This window comes from Globicephala melas, chromosome 20 (genome assembly GCF_963455315.2).
Source record: "Globicephala melas chromosome 20, mGloMel1.2, whole genome shotgun sequence".
Classification (NCBI taxonomy): domain Eukaryota; kingdom Metazoa; phylum Chordata; class Mammalia; order Artiodactyla; family Delphinidae; genus Globicephala; species Globicephala melas.
Window position 1 is genome coordinate 45,974,696 of NC_083333.1, and position 17,688 is coordinate 45,992,383.

General features: G+C 37.5%; 1 protein-coding gene across 8 annotated transcripts in view; it reads right to left on the reverse strand.

Moving 5' to 3' along the window:
* Positions 1–17,688, reverse strand: part of MBTD1 (mbt domain containing 1) — a 67,673-nt gene that overhangs the window by 13,308 nt on the left and 36,677 nt on the right. For all 8 annotated transcript variants that reach the window (XM_060290621.2, XM_030840046.2, XM_060290617.1 and 5 more), the window contains 9 exons: positions 10,590–10,707; positions 8,023–8,157; positions 7,662–7,750; positions 7,218–7,452; positions 6,555–6,610; positions 6,113–6,217; positions 1,867–2,014; positions 790–872; positions 150–384 (listed from right to left, as the gene is read on the reverse strand). In XM_060290621.2, coding sequence (XP_060146604.1) covers positions 150–384; positions 790–872; positions 1,867–2,014; positions 6,113–6,217; positions 6,555–6,610; positions 7,218–7,452; positions 7,662–7,750; positions 8,023–8,157; positions 10,590–10,707 — 1,204 coding nt within the window. The remainder of the gene's footprint in view (positions 1–149; positions 385–789; positions 873–1,866; positions 2,015–6,112; positions 6,218–6,554; positions 6,611–7,217; positions 7,453–7,661; positions 7,751–8,022; positions 8,158–10,589; positions 10,708–17,688) is intronic.

Consider the following 17,688-nt stretch of genomic DNA (forward strand, 5'->3'; position numbering starts at 1 on the left):
ATTGTTGTTGAGTCTTAAGATCTTACCTGGCAACCAATCAGACATAGGTATATTCTTGTCCTGTGAGCTCACAAGATGATTTATGTGAGATAGTCCTCGGAGAATTGCTGATTTTTACAAAAGGACACCTTTTCTGTATACCAACTTACACTGTGATGCTGGAGGCTGTAGTTGATATCCAGTTAATTGACACCACCCTACAGGATAGAGGTCAGGGGATTCACAGTCTACCCACTGATCATATTCTTCTTCCCATCCGTCAAAATGTATCCTCAAGAGACGATGAATAATTCGAGTTACTGTGGCTACACATATTAATCGTGGCTCCATGAGATCTACTGCTTCTAATTTCATTCCTACACGAAATCCGTGATTTGGAACATCCTAACATGGAGAAGCAAAATATTAACACTGGTGAAAAGAAGAATGTGTAACTCTACTAACACTAAGAAAGACAAAAGAGAAGTAACATAACCAATTAACAATTTAGACCAAAAAAATCCCAAATAATTAATCATTGAAACATATGAAGGTGAAGCATATAAGAACTAGTTAGGAAATGTATTCATTCCTATTTTACTCAGATTAAAAATGATACAAAGTTTGGAAACAAGCTTCAATGCCTATGTAAAGGAAATATGTACATTGTTTTACTAATATATATTTGTTTATATTAATCTCCACTAAGAAACTCTAACGTAAGGCAAAGACATTTTGATCAACAATGATTTGCATTTGTGAAGCATCAAAAAAAATCCACGTAAGTATTATGCGATCTTTTAAATTTACCTTATTAAATAGTTTTACTGGTGCTGCAATGGAGCCAGTTTCCCTGAGGTAGTCAAACCATTTAAAAGGAAGTTTTGTGTAACCTGAAAAACATAACTGGTTTAACTAGGAGTTCACCTAAAATTAGTGTAATATTAAAATGCAGACATAAAGTAATTCAGTGCGCACTACGATCACAAGTGCTAATGCTGTACAGTACAATAGCTCCTCCCTGTTAGATGGATATTCTTCTTTTTCTAGGCAGAAACAGGTGCGCCCATTTATTCTAATGCCAAAGTAACTCTCCTCTCCTCAGTGTGTAAGAACTACAGACTTTTGCTTTTCAATCCTAGGCTTAGAACAGTCTAATATTTAATATTTTTTCAGTAGTATTTTTCTTTCTTTGTAAGAAAGAACACTGGCTGGGCAAATACTAATTTTATAGTCTTCTGTTTGGCTTTTCTCCTTCTTAAGAGGAAAATCCAAGGCTCAGATATTGAAATTAGGAAAGTCACTGGTTAAGCCATATGAGCTATTTAAGGGTATGTAATCTTTTAAAAAGTCACATGGTAATCATTTTTATTTTTTAACTTTTTTTGGCCACACTGCTTGGCTTGTGGGATCTTACTTCCCCAACCAGGGATCGAACCAGGGCCTCAGCAGTGAAAGTCCCGAGTCCTAACCACTGGACCGCCAGGGAATTATTCCCTCATATGGTAATCTAAAGATGAAAACTTGCTTTCTCTCAAAGGCTAAAGTACCTATTTTTTAAAAAAGCTCATGTATGCAGTAGCTCTTTGAGCCTACATCAACATCTCAACAGGGCTTGAGAATACCAATTCTTATTATAAAATGTACAGACACTAAGGGAAAATTCTACACCAATGTAATTTATTAAAGCTACTTAGGATACAGTTCTTTATGTTTTCAGAGCACCCCCCAGCTCTTGTTATGTACGCATATGTTTATATATACGTATACACACATACTATATTTTCATACAGCAAGAAATCTAGGGCTGTGGTAAATGTTGTAAACAGGTACCATGTAAAAGGAAAGCAAGGATGAAAACCCAGTGTATATATTAGGAAGAAGTACCTCTGGGTGGAGTAAGTTCAATCATGTTAATTTCACAGAAACCAACAGGGAAAATAGAAGGGGAGGTTGCATGATAACAGAACCAGTCAGATCCATCGGCTGCTTCTGAGCCATCGATCCCAATCATCAGGAATCCATCAGCCAGCACCTTTTAAATTAACAGAATTCCAAGTATTTTAAATTAGGTACCCACAATGTTCACTGCAGCACTATTTACAATAGCCAGGACATGGAAGCAACCTGAATGTCCACTGACAGATGAACGGATAAAGAAGTTGTGGCACATATATACAATGGAATATTACTCAGCCATAAAAAGGAACAAAACTGAGTTATCTGTAGTGAGGTGGATGGACCTAGAGTCTGTCATACACAATGAAGTAAGTCAGAGAGAGGAAAACAAATACCGGATGCTAATGCACATATATGGAAAAAAAACAGTACTGATGAACCTAGTGGCAGGTCAGGAATAAAGATGCAGACGTAGAGGATGGACTTTAGGACATGGAGGTGGGGGGAAGGGGAAGCTGGGACGAAGTGAGAGAGTAGCAGTGACATATATACACTACCAAATGTAAGACGGATGGCTAGTGGGAGGCTGCTGCATAGCACAGGGAGATCAGCTCGGTGCTTTGTGACCACCTAGAGGGGTGGGAGGCTCAAGAGGGCGGGGATATGGGGATATACGTATACATATAGCTGATTCACTTTGTTGTACAGCAGAAACACAACACTGTAAAGCAATTATACCCCAATAAAGATGTAAAAAAAAAAAAAATTAGGTACCACTATTATAAAAATGATTCTTTAAGTCACATTCTAAAAGAAAGGAAAATCTATTACATAAAGATCTCTTAAAAGTGAAAAATGTTTCTTTATTTAATTACCTTAAATAACTGAAATTATAATGAAAAAAATCTGTGTAAGTTCTAGTGTGCACCAGAAATCACAGCATGGTTCCACAGAAGTGATTTCAGAGGTCTAGGGAAAACAGTACCTCTGCCAGTGGCCAAGGCTGTCTGCTGCTGTGGCACGTGAAAGTGGGCTGAGTGCTCTTCTACAATTTAACTATCTAGTCTCAGCTAAGCTTTAAATCCTACTCAGTAATATCTGATTTATCACATAGAGAAGTTTTTCTAAACCTTTTCCACCTTCCTCAAGCTCCAACTTTACCTCTCTCATGCTCTGGATGATCGCGCTCCTCTATCACAGAAACTATGTGAGGGGCCTCACAGTCCATCCTTTGCACCTCAAATTGTTGTAAGCAGTAGTCCTTTCTTTGCCCCTCAAGACAAACTTCTCCATCTTGACCTATTGTCACTGGTACCTTGCTCCTAAAACACCATCTCTTATACTCTAATGTCTCCCAATTCCCATTACATTAAAATAAATATTTTATTTTGAAACAGTTCAAACTTACAGAAAAGATACAAGAATAATACAATGAATTCCTATATACTCTTCACCCAGAGACTCAATGCAAGTTATATACTATGTAACTCCTTGAAGTCTGACTTCTGTCCTGACCCTACTAAACTGCTAAATTCACCGATGACCTCCTAGTTTGTCAAATCCAGTGCCTTTTTTCCAACACTTCAGCCTCCCTTACAGTATTCCATACCAGTTGACTACTCAATTTTTTGAAACATTTATTCCCATACTCTCATTACATTACAGTCTACTGGTCCATCTTCTCACCTCTGTGTTCATTCCTTCACATTATTTTGGTGGCCACCCTTTCACCTCCAACTCTTGTTTCTGATTTTAGCCCTTTTCTTTTGTTTTCATGATGGCATCCACTCTTCAATGGTTGACTTTTATGCCAACAATTTCTCAAGTTTTATCATGAGTTTGTCACCCTCAAACAAACTGTCTCAGTCCTGCATTTTACCTGCATGCTGAACATAGTCTCTGAGAGTTAGTACAGGGCATCAAACCAACAACTTCCTTCTCCTGCTCCTTTCAAAGGCAATCAATCACTGGGTCCCCACAGCTCTCCCTAAACATTCAGTCCCTTTATCCTTGCCATTAACTAACTCTCTCCCCATTATGTTGTTTGATATCATTGCTTTCAGCCTTCCTCTATGGACATCTCCCCTCTTACACAGTTAAACTTTCCTTTGGTATGACCTCTGTTCGTTCCAGAAACCTTTACCAACTTCTCCTGTTCATAAAGAAAACTCAGACAGCCTGACCAAGCATTAAAGACTGCATAATCTAATTCCACATCATCTTTTTGTCTTTGCCTGCAGATTCCTTTCTCCTAGTTATTTCTACTATATTGGATATGTACACTAACTTTCTCTTCAACCTTAACAGCTCTAAGACCTCTGGAAAGGACTACCTCCACTCACATGGGATTCTTTTCTCCCTTTCTAAATACAGCTGAGTGGATCCGGGGTTAGTATTCAACCTTCAGAGGACCAGGCCAAAGGCTGGGCTCAGTTGTTTAGATTCTCTCTCAGTAATTAGAATTAACAGACACAGAGATAGTAGTCAAGCCATCGGTTGGAGCTGGCACTGAAAGGTTGTGATACAGACAGGGACAGGGGCTACCATGTGCAGACTGAGTGAGCAGGACACCAACAGAGAAAGAGTGAAAGAAGAGTGGTGCAGACACAGAGCATAGGTGGAATAAAGAGGCCCCTGAGAGGTGGAGGATGACACTAAGTTTATGCCTTCCCAGGTCTCATCCCTGTGTCCTTGCCTGTCTGTGAGCGTGCCCATTGCAACCTTAGAGTAACTTTCCTAGAGCTCACTTGAGTGGGTTTCTGTTCCTTACAAACAAAAAGCCCGGTCCAGAATATTCAAAGCAACTTGTCTGATGTGTAATGTGTGCGAACCACTCTCCACTTCCTAAACGTGGCCTGTACTTTCCACTCTTGATGCTTTTGTGCATATTCACTTTCCATGGCACAGTTTCCTCCTGCATCTCTGCTTGGCAGAGTTTTTCCCATCCTTCAAGACAAAGTTTTCAAATGTCCTCTCTTCCATAAAGCTTTCCCTGATTCCTCTGAGAAGATGTGACCTCTTCTTTATTTGAATTCCAACAGTACTTGTACCTTTCTTAAATCATAGTTGATCTTGTATGTTAAACTTATTTTCATACATCTTATCTCGTTCTACAAGACTGTAAGCTTCTTAAAGTCCAAACCAAACCCAGCATGGCAAGAATTCATAAAGTATGTTCTGAGTGAAGCTGGGTATTCTACTCGCTGGACACTTATTTTCCTTTCACACAGAGCATGGCACTGGTTCCCAAACCTGGCTGATTTTCAGAAGTACCGAGAGAACTTTTTATTTTCTTTATTTTTTAAACAAATACAGGTATCTGGGCAACAATTCTTGTGATTCTGATTGAGTAGGTCTGGAGTAGGTCATGGAAATCTATGTTTTAAATAGTACCAGGTGGTCTGGATCACTAGTCAGGTGAAGAAGAAGAACAAGGGTTTGGAGCCTGTCTGGTCTAGCTGTGTGACCTGAACACAAGTGTCTGGGACATGGCAGCCATCACAACTGTTTTTAATTCTTCTGGCTTAAGGCTTAAAACTGTGTTGAAATGCAAATCACAATTTAGTTACACCTTTATGTAAGCAGATTCTGGATCAATGGTTCTTAACCTTGGTTGTACCTGAGAATCACCTGGGGACTTAAAAAAAAAACAAAAAACCAATGCTAGGGCCCCAAACCAGACTGATTAAATCAGAATGGGGGTGCAGGGTCAGGGAAGAGGCCTAGTCAATGGTATTTTTTTTGTTCGCCGGGAGATTCTGATGCCTACTGAGAATTGAGAACCACTCTTCTACATCTTTTTATAAAAACAGTTTCAGAAGAGAGAAAAAAAGAGAAAAGAAGAAGTAAAGTACTACTAAAAGGGAAAAAAAAAAAGCACACAAAGGAAACGTAGGAAACTGAAGATAAACTTGGCCTTGTTACAAATTCTGTGTGGGACAAGCTTTGACCAGGAAGTAAGTTAAATAACTATTCCTCCTCTAACTTAAGGATATACTTCCATAAAATAAAGGTAGCAGACTCAAGATAACAATCTTGACAACAAGCTATATAAAAAGAAAAGCCCCTAAGAGAATTCAAATTTATTTTGAAATTACTAGTAACGTTCTCCCCAGTGAAGATGCAGATGCACACATTTTATGTCAAAATGAATATGTTAGGGGCCTCCTTCTCCTATTACCTTAAACCTAGCTCCTATAACTGCATTTCTATATTTTAAAACCTATTCTCTTACCTTTCTAATGGTCGCAACACATATTGTGGAAAGATTTAATGGGTCTATAGCTTCCAATTTCATTCCTTCCTTGAACCATTCCCCACTCTGGTCTACTTCTTTTACCTAAAGAATTACATGAAAGTACATCTACTGTCACAAGTGTTATCAGTTTAATAATTAAAATAATACCAAGTTGAAGAAGTTTACCAGATGAAAATACCAAGTGTCTTCTCCTACCTACCTAATATTATAACTCAAACTTCCATTAGGGAATAGAGAGAATTCAGGCAAATAGAATTGAAGAATAATTATAATCAACAGTTGTGACACATATGGATTACAAGGTCTTAATCCTTTTAGGTGAACATATGTAATTACGATTTCCATAATATCAGGAAAAAACCCACAACCCTATTTCAAACCTAATTTACAAATGAGGGTTCTTATAAAAACTTCTTACCTTAGCAAATAAATGTGGTGGTGTATCAAAATGTCCATCCTGTTTCTTTGTAATATCTACAAGGAAAAGTTACATACTAATCTGTCAGCATTTGTGGGAAGACCAAAAACCACGTTTCTTTGAAGGTTTCAAACTCACAAGGTATGTATACTCTAAAACATGGCAAAAATACATGCCTTCTACATTTATGGTGAATAATATTCTTTAAAAGTCTTTCTCTCTTTAGAGTACATGTGCTGTTAAATACATTCAGCCAATCAGAATGCTGGAAATTCCCTAGTTAGGGAATTACAACTTTAGAAAGTACGTTTTAATGTGTTTAGTATTAAGCCTAACCACATTTAATTTCACTATTTCAACTAAAATTGAATGGAAAGGGAAAGGCTATCTTCAGTTCTTTCAAACAGGCTGGATAAAAAAGTGTAAGAAAACAAATGTAGTTGTGACCAAAAGTGCATTATTTTTTACTTGAGCACAAATGGAAGGAATATAAAGGAACTGTTAGGACATTAACATCCTGGTGTGAAACTTTCCTAATTAAGGTAGAATAAGCAGCCCCGGCAACTAGTTTTGATCTATGCTATTCTGCAGAGAAAAATAACCAAGTAGTACAATTTAGCCTCAATGATATTTTCCACAGGAGTTCTTGTGACAGGTGCTTACCAGATCTTTTGAATCGATGGCCTATGCTTCGAGACCAACCGATATGATGGATTAATGGGCTGTGCATATGGCACCAGAAGTCATCTGTTCTATCTTCACTCTCTTCATACACTAGTCTTAATCTTCCTCCAATTACACTTTCCACCACTGCCACTCGTGTTCGACACAAATGCCTCTTGTCAACCACTTCTACTCTCATGCAAGGTTTGAAAGGATACTGCATGCTCTCTGAAACCTTGAAACAAAAGCAGAACTGTTGGGAATTCATGACAAAGGTCTACAAATAATTTTAGTATTGTACTATAAAAATACCGAGCGCACTCGATAGTTAACATAGGTCATCTGACTCACTAATTCAAACAATTCCTTAAAAAACTTCGAAGGTATTCCATTTTTTAGAGTTCTCATTTGCCACTTCAGTCCTTTCTAAGATCCTGTCTTTACCTTTTGTGAGAAATCGGGAGGAAGTGTTTTGGCACCAGTAAGTCGTTTCACTAGAAAAGCTTTCCAGTTTGTATACTTATGCTGAATAGCTAAAACAAAAGAAATAACCAGTTACACTTTAGCAAAGAATAGAATTGCTTCATAAACTGTTTGTTAAAAAAAAAAAAAATAACAAATTTCCCTGCAATTAAAGTACTCAAGAAGAGTAACAAAAATAGGGAAAATAAGCATGTCTTACTAGCAAGTAAGTTACTTGAAACCAAAAAACATTATTTTAATTTCTATGTCACTTTAACGTTACTAAGTGTAAAACTGCATTAAAGTGCAAATACTCTATAGTAAGGGTAAAGAAGCTACTCACTTCTGGGAGGGACAAGAGGTTTTCCACTGGCTGCACACCAACCAACTGGATGGATATCAGAACCACATATATTGCACCAGAAGTCCAGACCAGAGTCATTTTCAAATCCTTCATATCTTAAAAGGGCATTGTAGCCTGAAACCAACAAAGCAATTGCCGCATAATAAGAAAACCAAATGAAATAAAACAGGATATAGTTGCTGGTAGCGGTTGTCAAATGTCAGTGAGCATCTGAAACAGATCCACATGCAGGGCTTGTGAACAGACAGATAGCTGGGCCTCACACCCCAGAGATCCAGATTCAGTAGATCTTGGGTGAGCCTGAGAATCTGCATTATAACACCTTCCCAGAGGCTGCTGTCACTAATGGTATAGATGAAACTTTGAGAACTATCTGAACAATGTAATTAGTTTAACTGTTTTCAGAGCATGGCCTACTCCTCTGAATATATTTCAACTTGACCCATAGTTTCTTAAATTCTAGAAAAGAAATTCTCAGTGAAAAGAGGGGTGGGAAAGTTCTATTAGAATGTGTAGTTTTGGAAATAAAGAAGACTGTGGTAAGTTAGTATAACCTTGTTAAGTCACAAAAATCCAGTTAAAGTACATTTCAAAGAAACTGCTTTATCCAAGTGATCAGGTGACCAAATTATTATTGGATAATTTGGATGTGGCTCCTTTAGGAGCCTAAACTTTTCTGTCTTGTTTATTTGGAAATAAGATTTGAAAATGCGAGGTAAAGAAGTTCAGTAAACACAAATAAAAGTATGTGAAATCACTTAAAATCTATATGTACTAAACAAATCGGAAGAATTATTTCCTGAAAAGAACAAATAGTATAGGATATATATTGTTTATAATTTAATAAACCTTGTATTGATAATAGATTAAGGTTTAATTTAAGGCCTTTAGTGGAATAAAAAAGGCCCAATAAACTTGTATTTCAGGCTGGGAGCTAAGTTCAGTCAGCATTTTCATGTGTTAATATTTATGATGAAAATGTATAGCATTAAACTTTTAGTTTTAAAATTCAATAATTCACAAAACAACTCATGACTTTGCTAACTGTTGCTGATTCTGGGTTCATGATCAATATCAGGCTCACTTCTAAAATGTCATTAAAGGGGCTTAAAATGAGATATAAGGTGCAATCAGATAAAACAGAAATGTAAAACCAGATGGAAAAAATAAAAAAAAAAAAAAAAAAAAAAAAAAAAAAAACCAGATGGAAGATAGAAATAATTCTTGGATATTAAATACATTGATCTTTAGAGCCATTTAAATGCAACTGATTTAACCATCAAGCAAAAAAATATATACTGCTGTTTTCAATTAAGGTGTAGAGCATAATACAAGCATTTAAAGAATGCTTATATAGCTGGGGAAATGTTTCAAGGAAAAGGTGGGAACTGAACTGGGTTAAATACGGTAAGTGAGAGAGTGAGTGAGTAAAGGCATGGAAGTGACACAGAACATGCTGTATGAGAGAGGAGGAAAACTAATCTCACAAGAACAGATCATTTATGTTGGGGAACAATAAAAAATCTGGTCAGTGGTGTATGGTGAAACTCATCAATAGCTGTAAATGCTGACCATCCTGATCCTTTAAGGACGAAGAAGCCATTAAAGACAGAAAGACGGAATTGAGATCATTTTTAGGTAAATTAAGTCTATCAGCAGTACATAGGGAGCAATACGCAGGGTGTATGGGGGAGAATGGCTGGAGATAAGCCTAGAAAGAGTAGGAGGAGTAAGACACCTCTTCCAGTAATCTCAGGACAACTTTTATCATCTGAGCGGCTGCTCCCCCTCTGAAGCACTAGTGTCCTACTGCACCACTCACTAAGCACCTTGTGTTAAAATGTATTCAATATTTAGCAGATGTGAGCTCGCTGAAAAAAACAAATCTTATACGTCTGCATGTCACCTGCCCATGGTGTCTAACACAGCAGACACCTAATGCATTTACTTCATGAGCAACAATGTAATAAGGGCTGGGGTACTTGGAAGAGGTGGGAATGAAGAAAAAGGTAGTACCCAAAATAGATGAAATTTTCATCACTAGTTTACTTCTCATATTATGGACCATATCACTTTTTTTTAGTACTTCGACTTTTTTGTTACTTTGCAAAGCATCTCCCTCTACCAGGGGCTGGTAAACTATATATGGCCCACAGATCTGGCCTACTGCCTGATGTTTCTTAGTTTGCCATCTAAGAATGGTTTTTACATTTTTAAATAGCTGAAAAAAAAATCAGAGGTAAAATAATATTTTATGACACATAACAATAAATAAAGTTTTACTGGAACACAGTCATGCCTATTCATTTACGTACTGCTTCGGCTGCCTCTATGCTATGATGGTAGAGTTAAATGGTTATGACAGAGACTGCATTGCTCACAAAGCTGAAAATATTTACTGTCTGGTCTTTTACAGAAAAAAATTTGCTAACCTCTGCCCTACATCGTACTTATCTGGCAATACTTGAAAATTTACAAATATGCTTTCTCATAAGTTACAAATATAATTGACATTTTTAAAGTAAATTATTACACATGCTTTTCACCTGCTAATTTTACAATCCCAGCAATCCAGAAGACTTTGGTAGGTAGGCTGCAGTCTGTATTGGGAACTTCTACTCTCACATTTTCTGAGATATCACCCCAGCAGGTCCCCATAGGTGCCTGTCATATAAAAATTATTAAATTATCATCTTATTAAATAAAGCCTAAAACACATCATTCAAAATTAAGCACTACTATCAATCATGGAAACATTAAACTAAAAATACCATTTAATTCATTCATTTTTCTCTAAAAATATAATTGTTATTCCCTGTGTCACAGAATTCTATTTGGAAAAAGCCGACGTCAGGGACAAGCTCAAGATGAAGAGAATTCACATATATTAGAATAGATCCATGTCGAGTTCAAAATTCAAAACTGCCCTAAAACAAGATTTGAGCAGCAATTTTTGTAAAATCCAAATTACAAACTTGATAGTAGGTTTCAAAGGAAAAAGCTGATTTAAGAAATTCATTATTTTTAATATGAACTGAATGAATGTACTTTACCTTAACCTCTAATTTTAAAAGATCTGGTCAAAGAGCAGAAAGAAAGATAATTCCAATCAGCAATGTGGTTTCAGAAACGTAGAGAAACAAAACTTAGTTATCTATATTTTCAACTTCAGTTAAATTCATAGAATAGAAATATAGTCTGTTACAACTGACCTGTGGCAAAAGCACCAGATAAAGTTATTAAAAAGGTGGAGTGGAAGAGTTTTTGGAGAATCGTACCATGGTAAATTGTTAAATAATTTATTATTTCAAAATTTCTCATGCAGGAATTAACATAAACAAAGAGAAAACTTTCAGTGTTAGATCTGGTAATCAATAGCCTCCACGCAAATGGTTAAGATGGGGACTCAGAAAACCTATTAAATGAATACCATGAAGGGATTTTCCAAAACTTAATATGTTTCCAAATTACAATTTCCATTATATTTTAATCCTTAAATTTGAGGCAGTTTACAACTATTTGGAATTTAGCAATGGTTAACTAAACCAAATAAATGAATATAGGAATTTAAATACTGATACTACCAAACAGTTTCTGCGGTCCTTGATAATCAGCTCCTCGTTAAATACAATTTAGAACCTTGATCACAGAAAAAAGGATTAGGTAAGGTTATAAAAGACCTGATAATATGAACAAATCAGGAAAAGACAAAATAGCTTCAAAGCTAAAAGATGACTAAACAAAGATATCCAAGAGTCACACAAACTAGTCCATCTGAACACTGGGCAAATGTCTTCCATGCAAGGCTGCTCATACTTGGGTGGATGCTAACCCAACAGGATTAGCTTAAAACAGCACTCAACCCTTATGCTCTCAATAGTTTAAGGAACTTCTGAAGGAGAGGAAGAAAATGTCAAACAACACTGAACTAGGATAAGTCTAGAAACCAAACACAGAATCAACTTACGGCTATTCTTTAAAGTAGCAAGCAATGAATATACTTCAATCACTTGGAGACAGTGGCCTATCTCAACTATTTGTAATTCTGGAAGGATACACATAACTATCTTCCCAAGCTGTGCAAAAAAATAATACATCTATTATGACTACCTCTTTCTGCTTTTTTTAAATTGAAAGAATGGACTCTTCAGGTTCTGCTATCTCCCCCTATATCATTCTAGACTGTAGGGCCATCCCTATTGCCAGCAGATATGATTAGAAAAGGAGAGGCTGGAAAGAAGATAGGTAACAGATTAAGCTACCATATATTAACACAAAGACCATGTGTTAATTTCTGTGAGGATGAACCAATTAGAGCAGACAGATGCAGTGAAATGTATGCATTAAATTAAGGTAGGATATCCATTCCTCTTTGTTTGGCTGCCAAATCTTGTGGAATGGGCTTTATTTTTCACTGAGAAGGAAGAAGCATGGGTATGCTGACAAGTTGTGTGTTAGGTGGGCACACTGTTAAATGAATTTGGCATACAGGACTGACTCCCTTTTGAGCTAGATGTGACAATGTCATACTGACTTTTTTTTTAAGTCTTAACAATTGTTTGGAGAAAATAACTTCTGGTCACATTTTACTAAAGAGAATGTGTCAATATGCTCACTTAGAAAATAAAGTTAATGCTCACTTTAGTGGGGTATGTTATGTTTTGCTCCCTACAGTCTGGATTGGTATAGGAGAAAGTAGCAGAAAGTGACATTTGTTCTTGCCTGTAAGGTTGTGGTTCTGCTAGGCCCTCTTAAACCAATCCATATGGTTCACTCTAAGAAAAAAAATGAAGAAACAAAAACGAGCACCATAGTCATTGCATAGTATGTGCTCAATGTGTTGAAATAATAAAGTCATTTCATAGATATATCTGCCCTTTTGTTTAAAATGAATACTCTTAAGTGTGGAAGACTAAATGACCCAGGGCTTGAGAGCCATCTTCATCCAAGTCATCTGTCTTCTCTTGCTGGCAGGAGGGATACCTCTGAAAGTCTGGATTGGCATAGCATGAACTAGCAGAACCATAATTTACAGGTAACAACAAATTTACCTTCCAGACTCAGGACGAGAGGTCCACCTCAGGTTCCTCCCAAACCAAGAAGATCTGCTGCACCACTTCCTGCTCCAGGGCCACTCGTGAGGGCTATCTGGGAGCGACTCTCCTTCCCTGCAAGGTACGCTGTCATCAGGTCCTGCAGGACATGGCCAAATCCAAATGTTGAGGGCTCCCCAACACAAATATATGATAACCTCCACCTGACTGTCTATCTGTAAGAAACTAATTGGGTGGGATTCTTACTTTTCTGTGCTTAAGAATATTCCCAGATAGTCCAACAGCTCAGATGGCCAGTATTTCGACTCTCGGAGGGCTGACACACTGTACGTGTGATGCTTTATGGGAGAAATACAGATTTCCCTCCACAGAGCTGACAACCTACAACTTTTGATAATCACAATCTTCAGCAGTGACAAAGAATTTAAGTGGGCAGAAGTTAGCCTTCAAGTTGCACATAGGTAACTATTATTGATCCTAATAATGATATGGCAAATATACAAAAAGCCACCATTAAAATACTTTGACTAATAGGCATTATGATGACTAAAATGAACCTAGTAGAGAAAGATAGACTATTATTTGGCCAAAAAGGGGAGAAAACATTATAGGAAATTAACTAGAAAGAAATTAGAACTCCTAAGTATTATTTGCTAGAACTGATAGGAAGTAGAAACAGAAAAAATAATTGATCCCTCTTTCCCCAGAAAGTCCACTCACCTTTTGATTTGATAACACAATCTATTGGGTTGGCCAAAAAGTTCGTTCAGTTTTTCCATAAGCTGGCTCTAGTAGCCCTTAGTTGTCTTTAACTTCATTTGAAACAATTTTGTTAGACTGTATTGTGACAGCTGTCGTATCAGTGTGCACTTAAAAAAAAAAAACTTATCAAAACTGGTGAATTTTTGTGTAGCCATTTTAATATTGAAGATGGAAGAAAAAAGCAAAATTTTCAGCGTTATCATGCTTTATTATTTCAAGAAAGGTAAAAACGCAACTAAAACGCAAAAAAAGATTTGTGCAGTGTATGGAGAAGGTGCTGTGACTGATGGAACGTGTCAGTGGTTTGTGAAGTTTTGTGCTGGAGACTTCTTGCTGGATGATGCTCCACGGTCAGGTAGACCAGTTGAAGTTGACAGCGATCAAACTGAGACATTAATTGAGAACAATTAACACTATACCGCACGGGAGATAGCCGACATACTCAAAATATCCAAATCAAGCACTGAAAATCATTTGCACCAGCTTGGTTATGTTAATCGCTTTGGTGTTTGGGTTCCACGTAAGTTAAGTGAAAAAAACCTTCTTAACCGTATTCCTGCATGGGATTCTCTACTGAAATGTAATGAAAACGTTCCATTTTTAAAACAAATTGTGACGGGTGATGAAAAGTGGATACTGTACAATAATGTGGAATGGAAGAGATCACGGGACAAGCGAAATGAACCACCACCAACCACACCAAAGGCCAGTCTTCAACCAAAGAAGGTGATGCTGTGTACATGGTGGGAACGGAAGGGAGTCCTCTATTATGAGCTCCTTCCGGAAAGCCAAAAGATTAATTCCAACAAGGACTGCTCCCAATTAGACCAACTGGAAGTAGCACTTTGCATCGGCAAAGCATCCGGAATTAGTCAACAGAAAATGCATAATCTTCCATCAGGATAATACAAGACCACGTGTTTCTTTGATGACCAGGCAGAAACTGTTCCAGCTTGGCTGGGACGTTCTGATTCATCCGCCGTATTCACCAGACACTGCACCTTTGGATTTCTACTTACTTCGGTCTTTACAAAATTCTCTTAATGGAAATAATTTCAATTCCCTGGAAGACTAAAAGGTACCTGGAACAGTTCTTTGCTCAAAAAGATAAAGCTCTGGGAAGATGGAATTATGAAGCTGCCTGAAAAAATGGCAGAAGGTAGTGGAACAAAAGAGTGAATATGTTGTTCAATAACGTTTTTGGTGAAAATGAAAAATGTGTATTCTTATTTTTACTTAAAAACTGAAGGAACTTTTTGGCCATCCCAATACGTTTGGGGGTGGTGGTAGCAGGGGGATAGGGAGTACAAGGAAAGTTCAAAAGTAAAATGGGATGTTTGGGGTGAAAGTAAGATTAAGAATGAGGGAATACTAGTGTATGTAAAAAGAGACAGGAAGCAGTGGTTACTAATTTGAAAGGCATAAACAGCCCATAATTTAAAAAAAACATATCAAATGAAAATAATCTAGATTATTTAGGCCTTCCTTAAAACAGGTGATTTTTATTATATCAGAGTCCACTGCTTTCCTGCAGAGAATCTGTTTTGTGGCAACACTCATAATAGCTAAACTGGATGGAGTACTAACAAGTACCAGAAACTAATTTAAGTCTTATTTCCATTAGAAAGAAGTTTTGCAATCTAGGATGACATACTGAAGATTCTAACTTTAGTTAAAATGGATGTGAAATGACATTTATTTTCCATTTTCAATGGAGTTACGTATGCATGGTTAAGGCTAGGGAAAAAAACAAAGAATAATTTTATTTGAAAGAGATTATTTTAGTAATACAGACCTAAGAAATAAATCATGAGTTTTACTATAAGCTACTGTTACCGCACATACACAAACAAAAAGGTTTCTGTTTTTGTCCTTAAAATCCAAAAATATACTTGTAATATGTGTTGCAAAGAAATATGGATAACCTTATCCCCTTCAAAATAGCTGGCATACAGGTCTGGTACCAAAGAGAGGATTAGAAAACATCATGTAGGGCTTCCCTGGTGGCGCAGTGGTTGAGAGTCCACCTGCTGATACAGGGGACACAGGTTTGTGCCCTGGTCCAGGAGGATCCCACATGCCGCGGAGCGGCTGGGCCCGTGAGCCGTGGCTGCTGAGCCTGCGCGTCTGGAGCCTGTGCTCCGCAACGGGAGAGGCCACAACAGTGAGAGGCCCGCGTACCGCAAAAAACCCCACAAAAAACAGAAAACATCATGTAAGCAATACAAGGTGATATCTGTGGAGAAAGGATGAAATAGTATAGTAAACGCAGCTTTAAAGTTATGGCACGCACGTGTGCAAAGGACCTTTTTAAAAAATACCTAACTACAACTATTTTCAAGGGAGAAGAAAGTAGGATGATTACATTTCTGGTTTGGCAATGACAGTATCAACAAGACACCAGAGTATATAGTCCAGGTACCAAACAAAAGAAATCTGAAGTCTGTAAATACATAACTAAAGGAATATGATTTTAGCTTTTTATGATTCACATACATTTGATATTAGCACATTTTGGCCTGTGCTGTAATGCTTAGAAAAGACATATTCTACTTGATTTTTTTTTTTGGCCACGCCATGTGGCTTGTGGGATCTCAGCTCTCTGACCAGGGATTGAACCCGGGCCAAGGCAGTGAAAGCCCGGAATTCTAATCACTAGGCCACCATGGAACTCTCTGTACTTGATTTTATAAGGCAAATAATGGGGAACAGGAGTGCTTCTATTTAAAAGACTATAATATTAAAAAAATTAAGAATGCTTTAAAGCTAAATGTTCTGCATACACAGAACAACTCTCTTGGGTTCAAACATAAATTGTCAATAGGAGAAAATAGTCTGTGAATTTCATTAACGTGGAGTACCTAACTGGCATGTGATACTGCAGTAGTATTTTGGAGATTGTTCCACAGTTAGTAAAGATAAGGCTAAAAGGTGCTTTTAGAAGCTGTGAAATAAAAAAATATATGTATTAGTCTCTGGCCCTGCTCCTGGCACAGAGGTCTTAACAGCCTTCGTAATTATCTAAGTGATAAGAGTACTAGAGGTATCTTTTCTTTTAATATTTGATCTTTGACCCTAATTCCAAGACATAGACCTCCTAAATCCTTTGGAATTTCTTGGGTGATAAGAGTGTCTTTTGTTCTAATGAGGCAACTCTTTGTGGGCCCCTAGATAGCTTCAGGATGGGAGCTGGTCACCACATAGATCAAACTATGATTAGAAGCTTGGAACTTTCAGCCCCATCACCCATCCTCCAGGAAAGGGAGAGGGGTTAGAGACTGAGTTAATGACCTATTATGCCTATGTGATGAAGCCTCCATAAAAATCCCAATACACAGGATTTGGAGAGCTTCTGGGTTGGTGGATAAGTAAAGGTGCCAGGAGAGTGGTGCACCTCAGAGGGTATGGAAATTATGCCCCTTCTCATATACCTTGCCCTACACATCTCTTCATCTGACTGTTCATCTCTTTTATTATATCCTTAATAATGAAACAGTAAACCTAAGTGTTTCCCTGAATTCTGTGAGCCATTCTAGCAAATTATCAAACCCAAGGAAGGAGCATGGGAACTCTGATTTACAGCTATCTGTCAGAAGTAGAGGTGACAATGTGGGATTTGCAACTGGTGTCTGAAGTAGGGGCAGTCTTGTGGGACTGAGGCCGTAGGTGTGGGATCTGATGCTAACTCCCGACAGACAGTGTCAGAATTGAACTAAACTGTAGGACACCCAAGCTGGTGTCAGAGAAATGCTTGATATGAGGAAACCCACACAGCTGGTATCAGCAGCACTGTGTGGTCGAGTTGTGTAAGTAAAGGGGGAGCACAGGA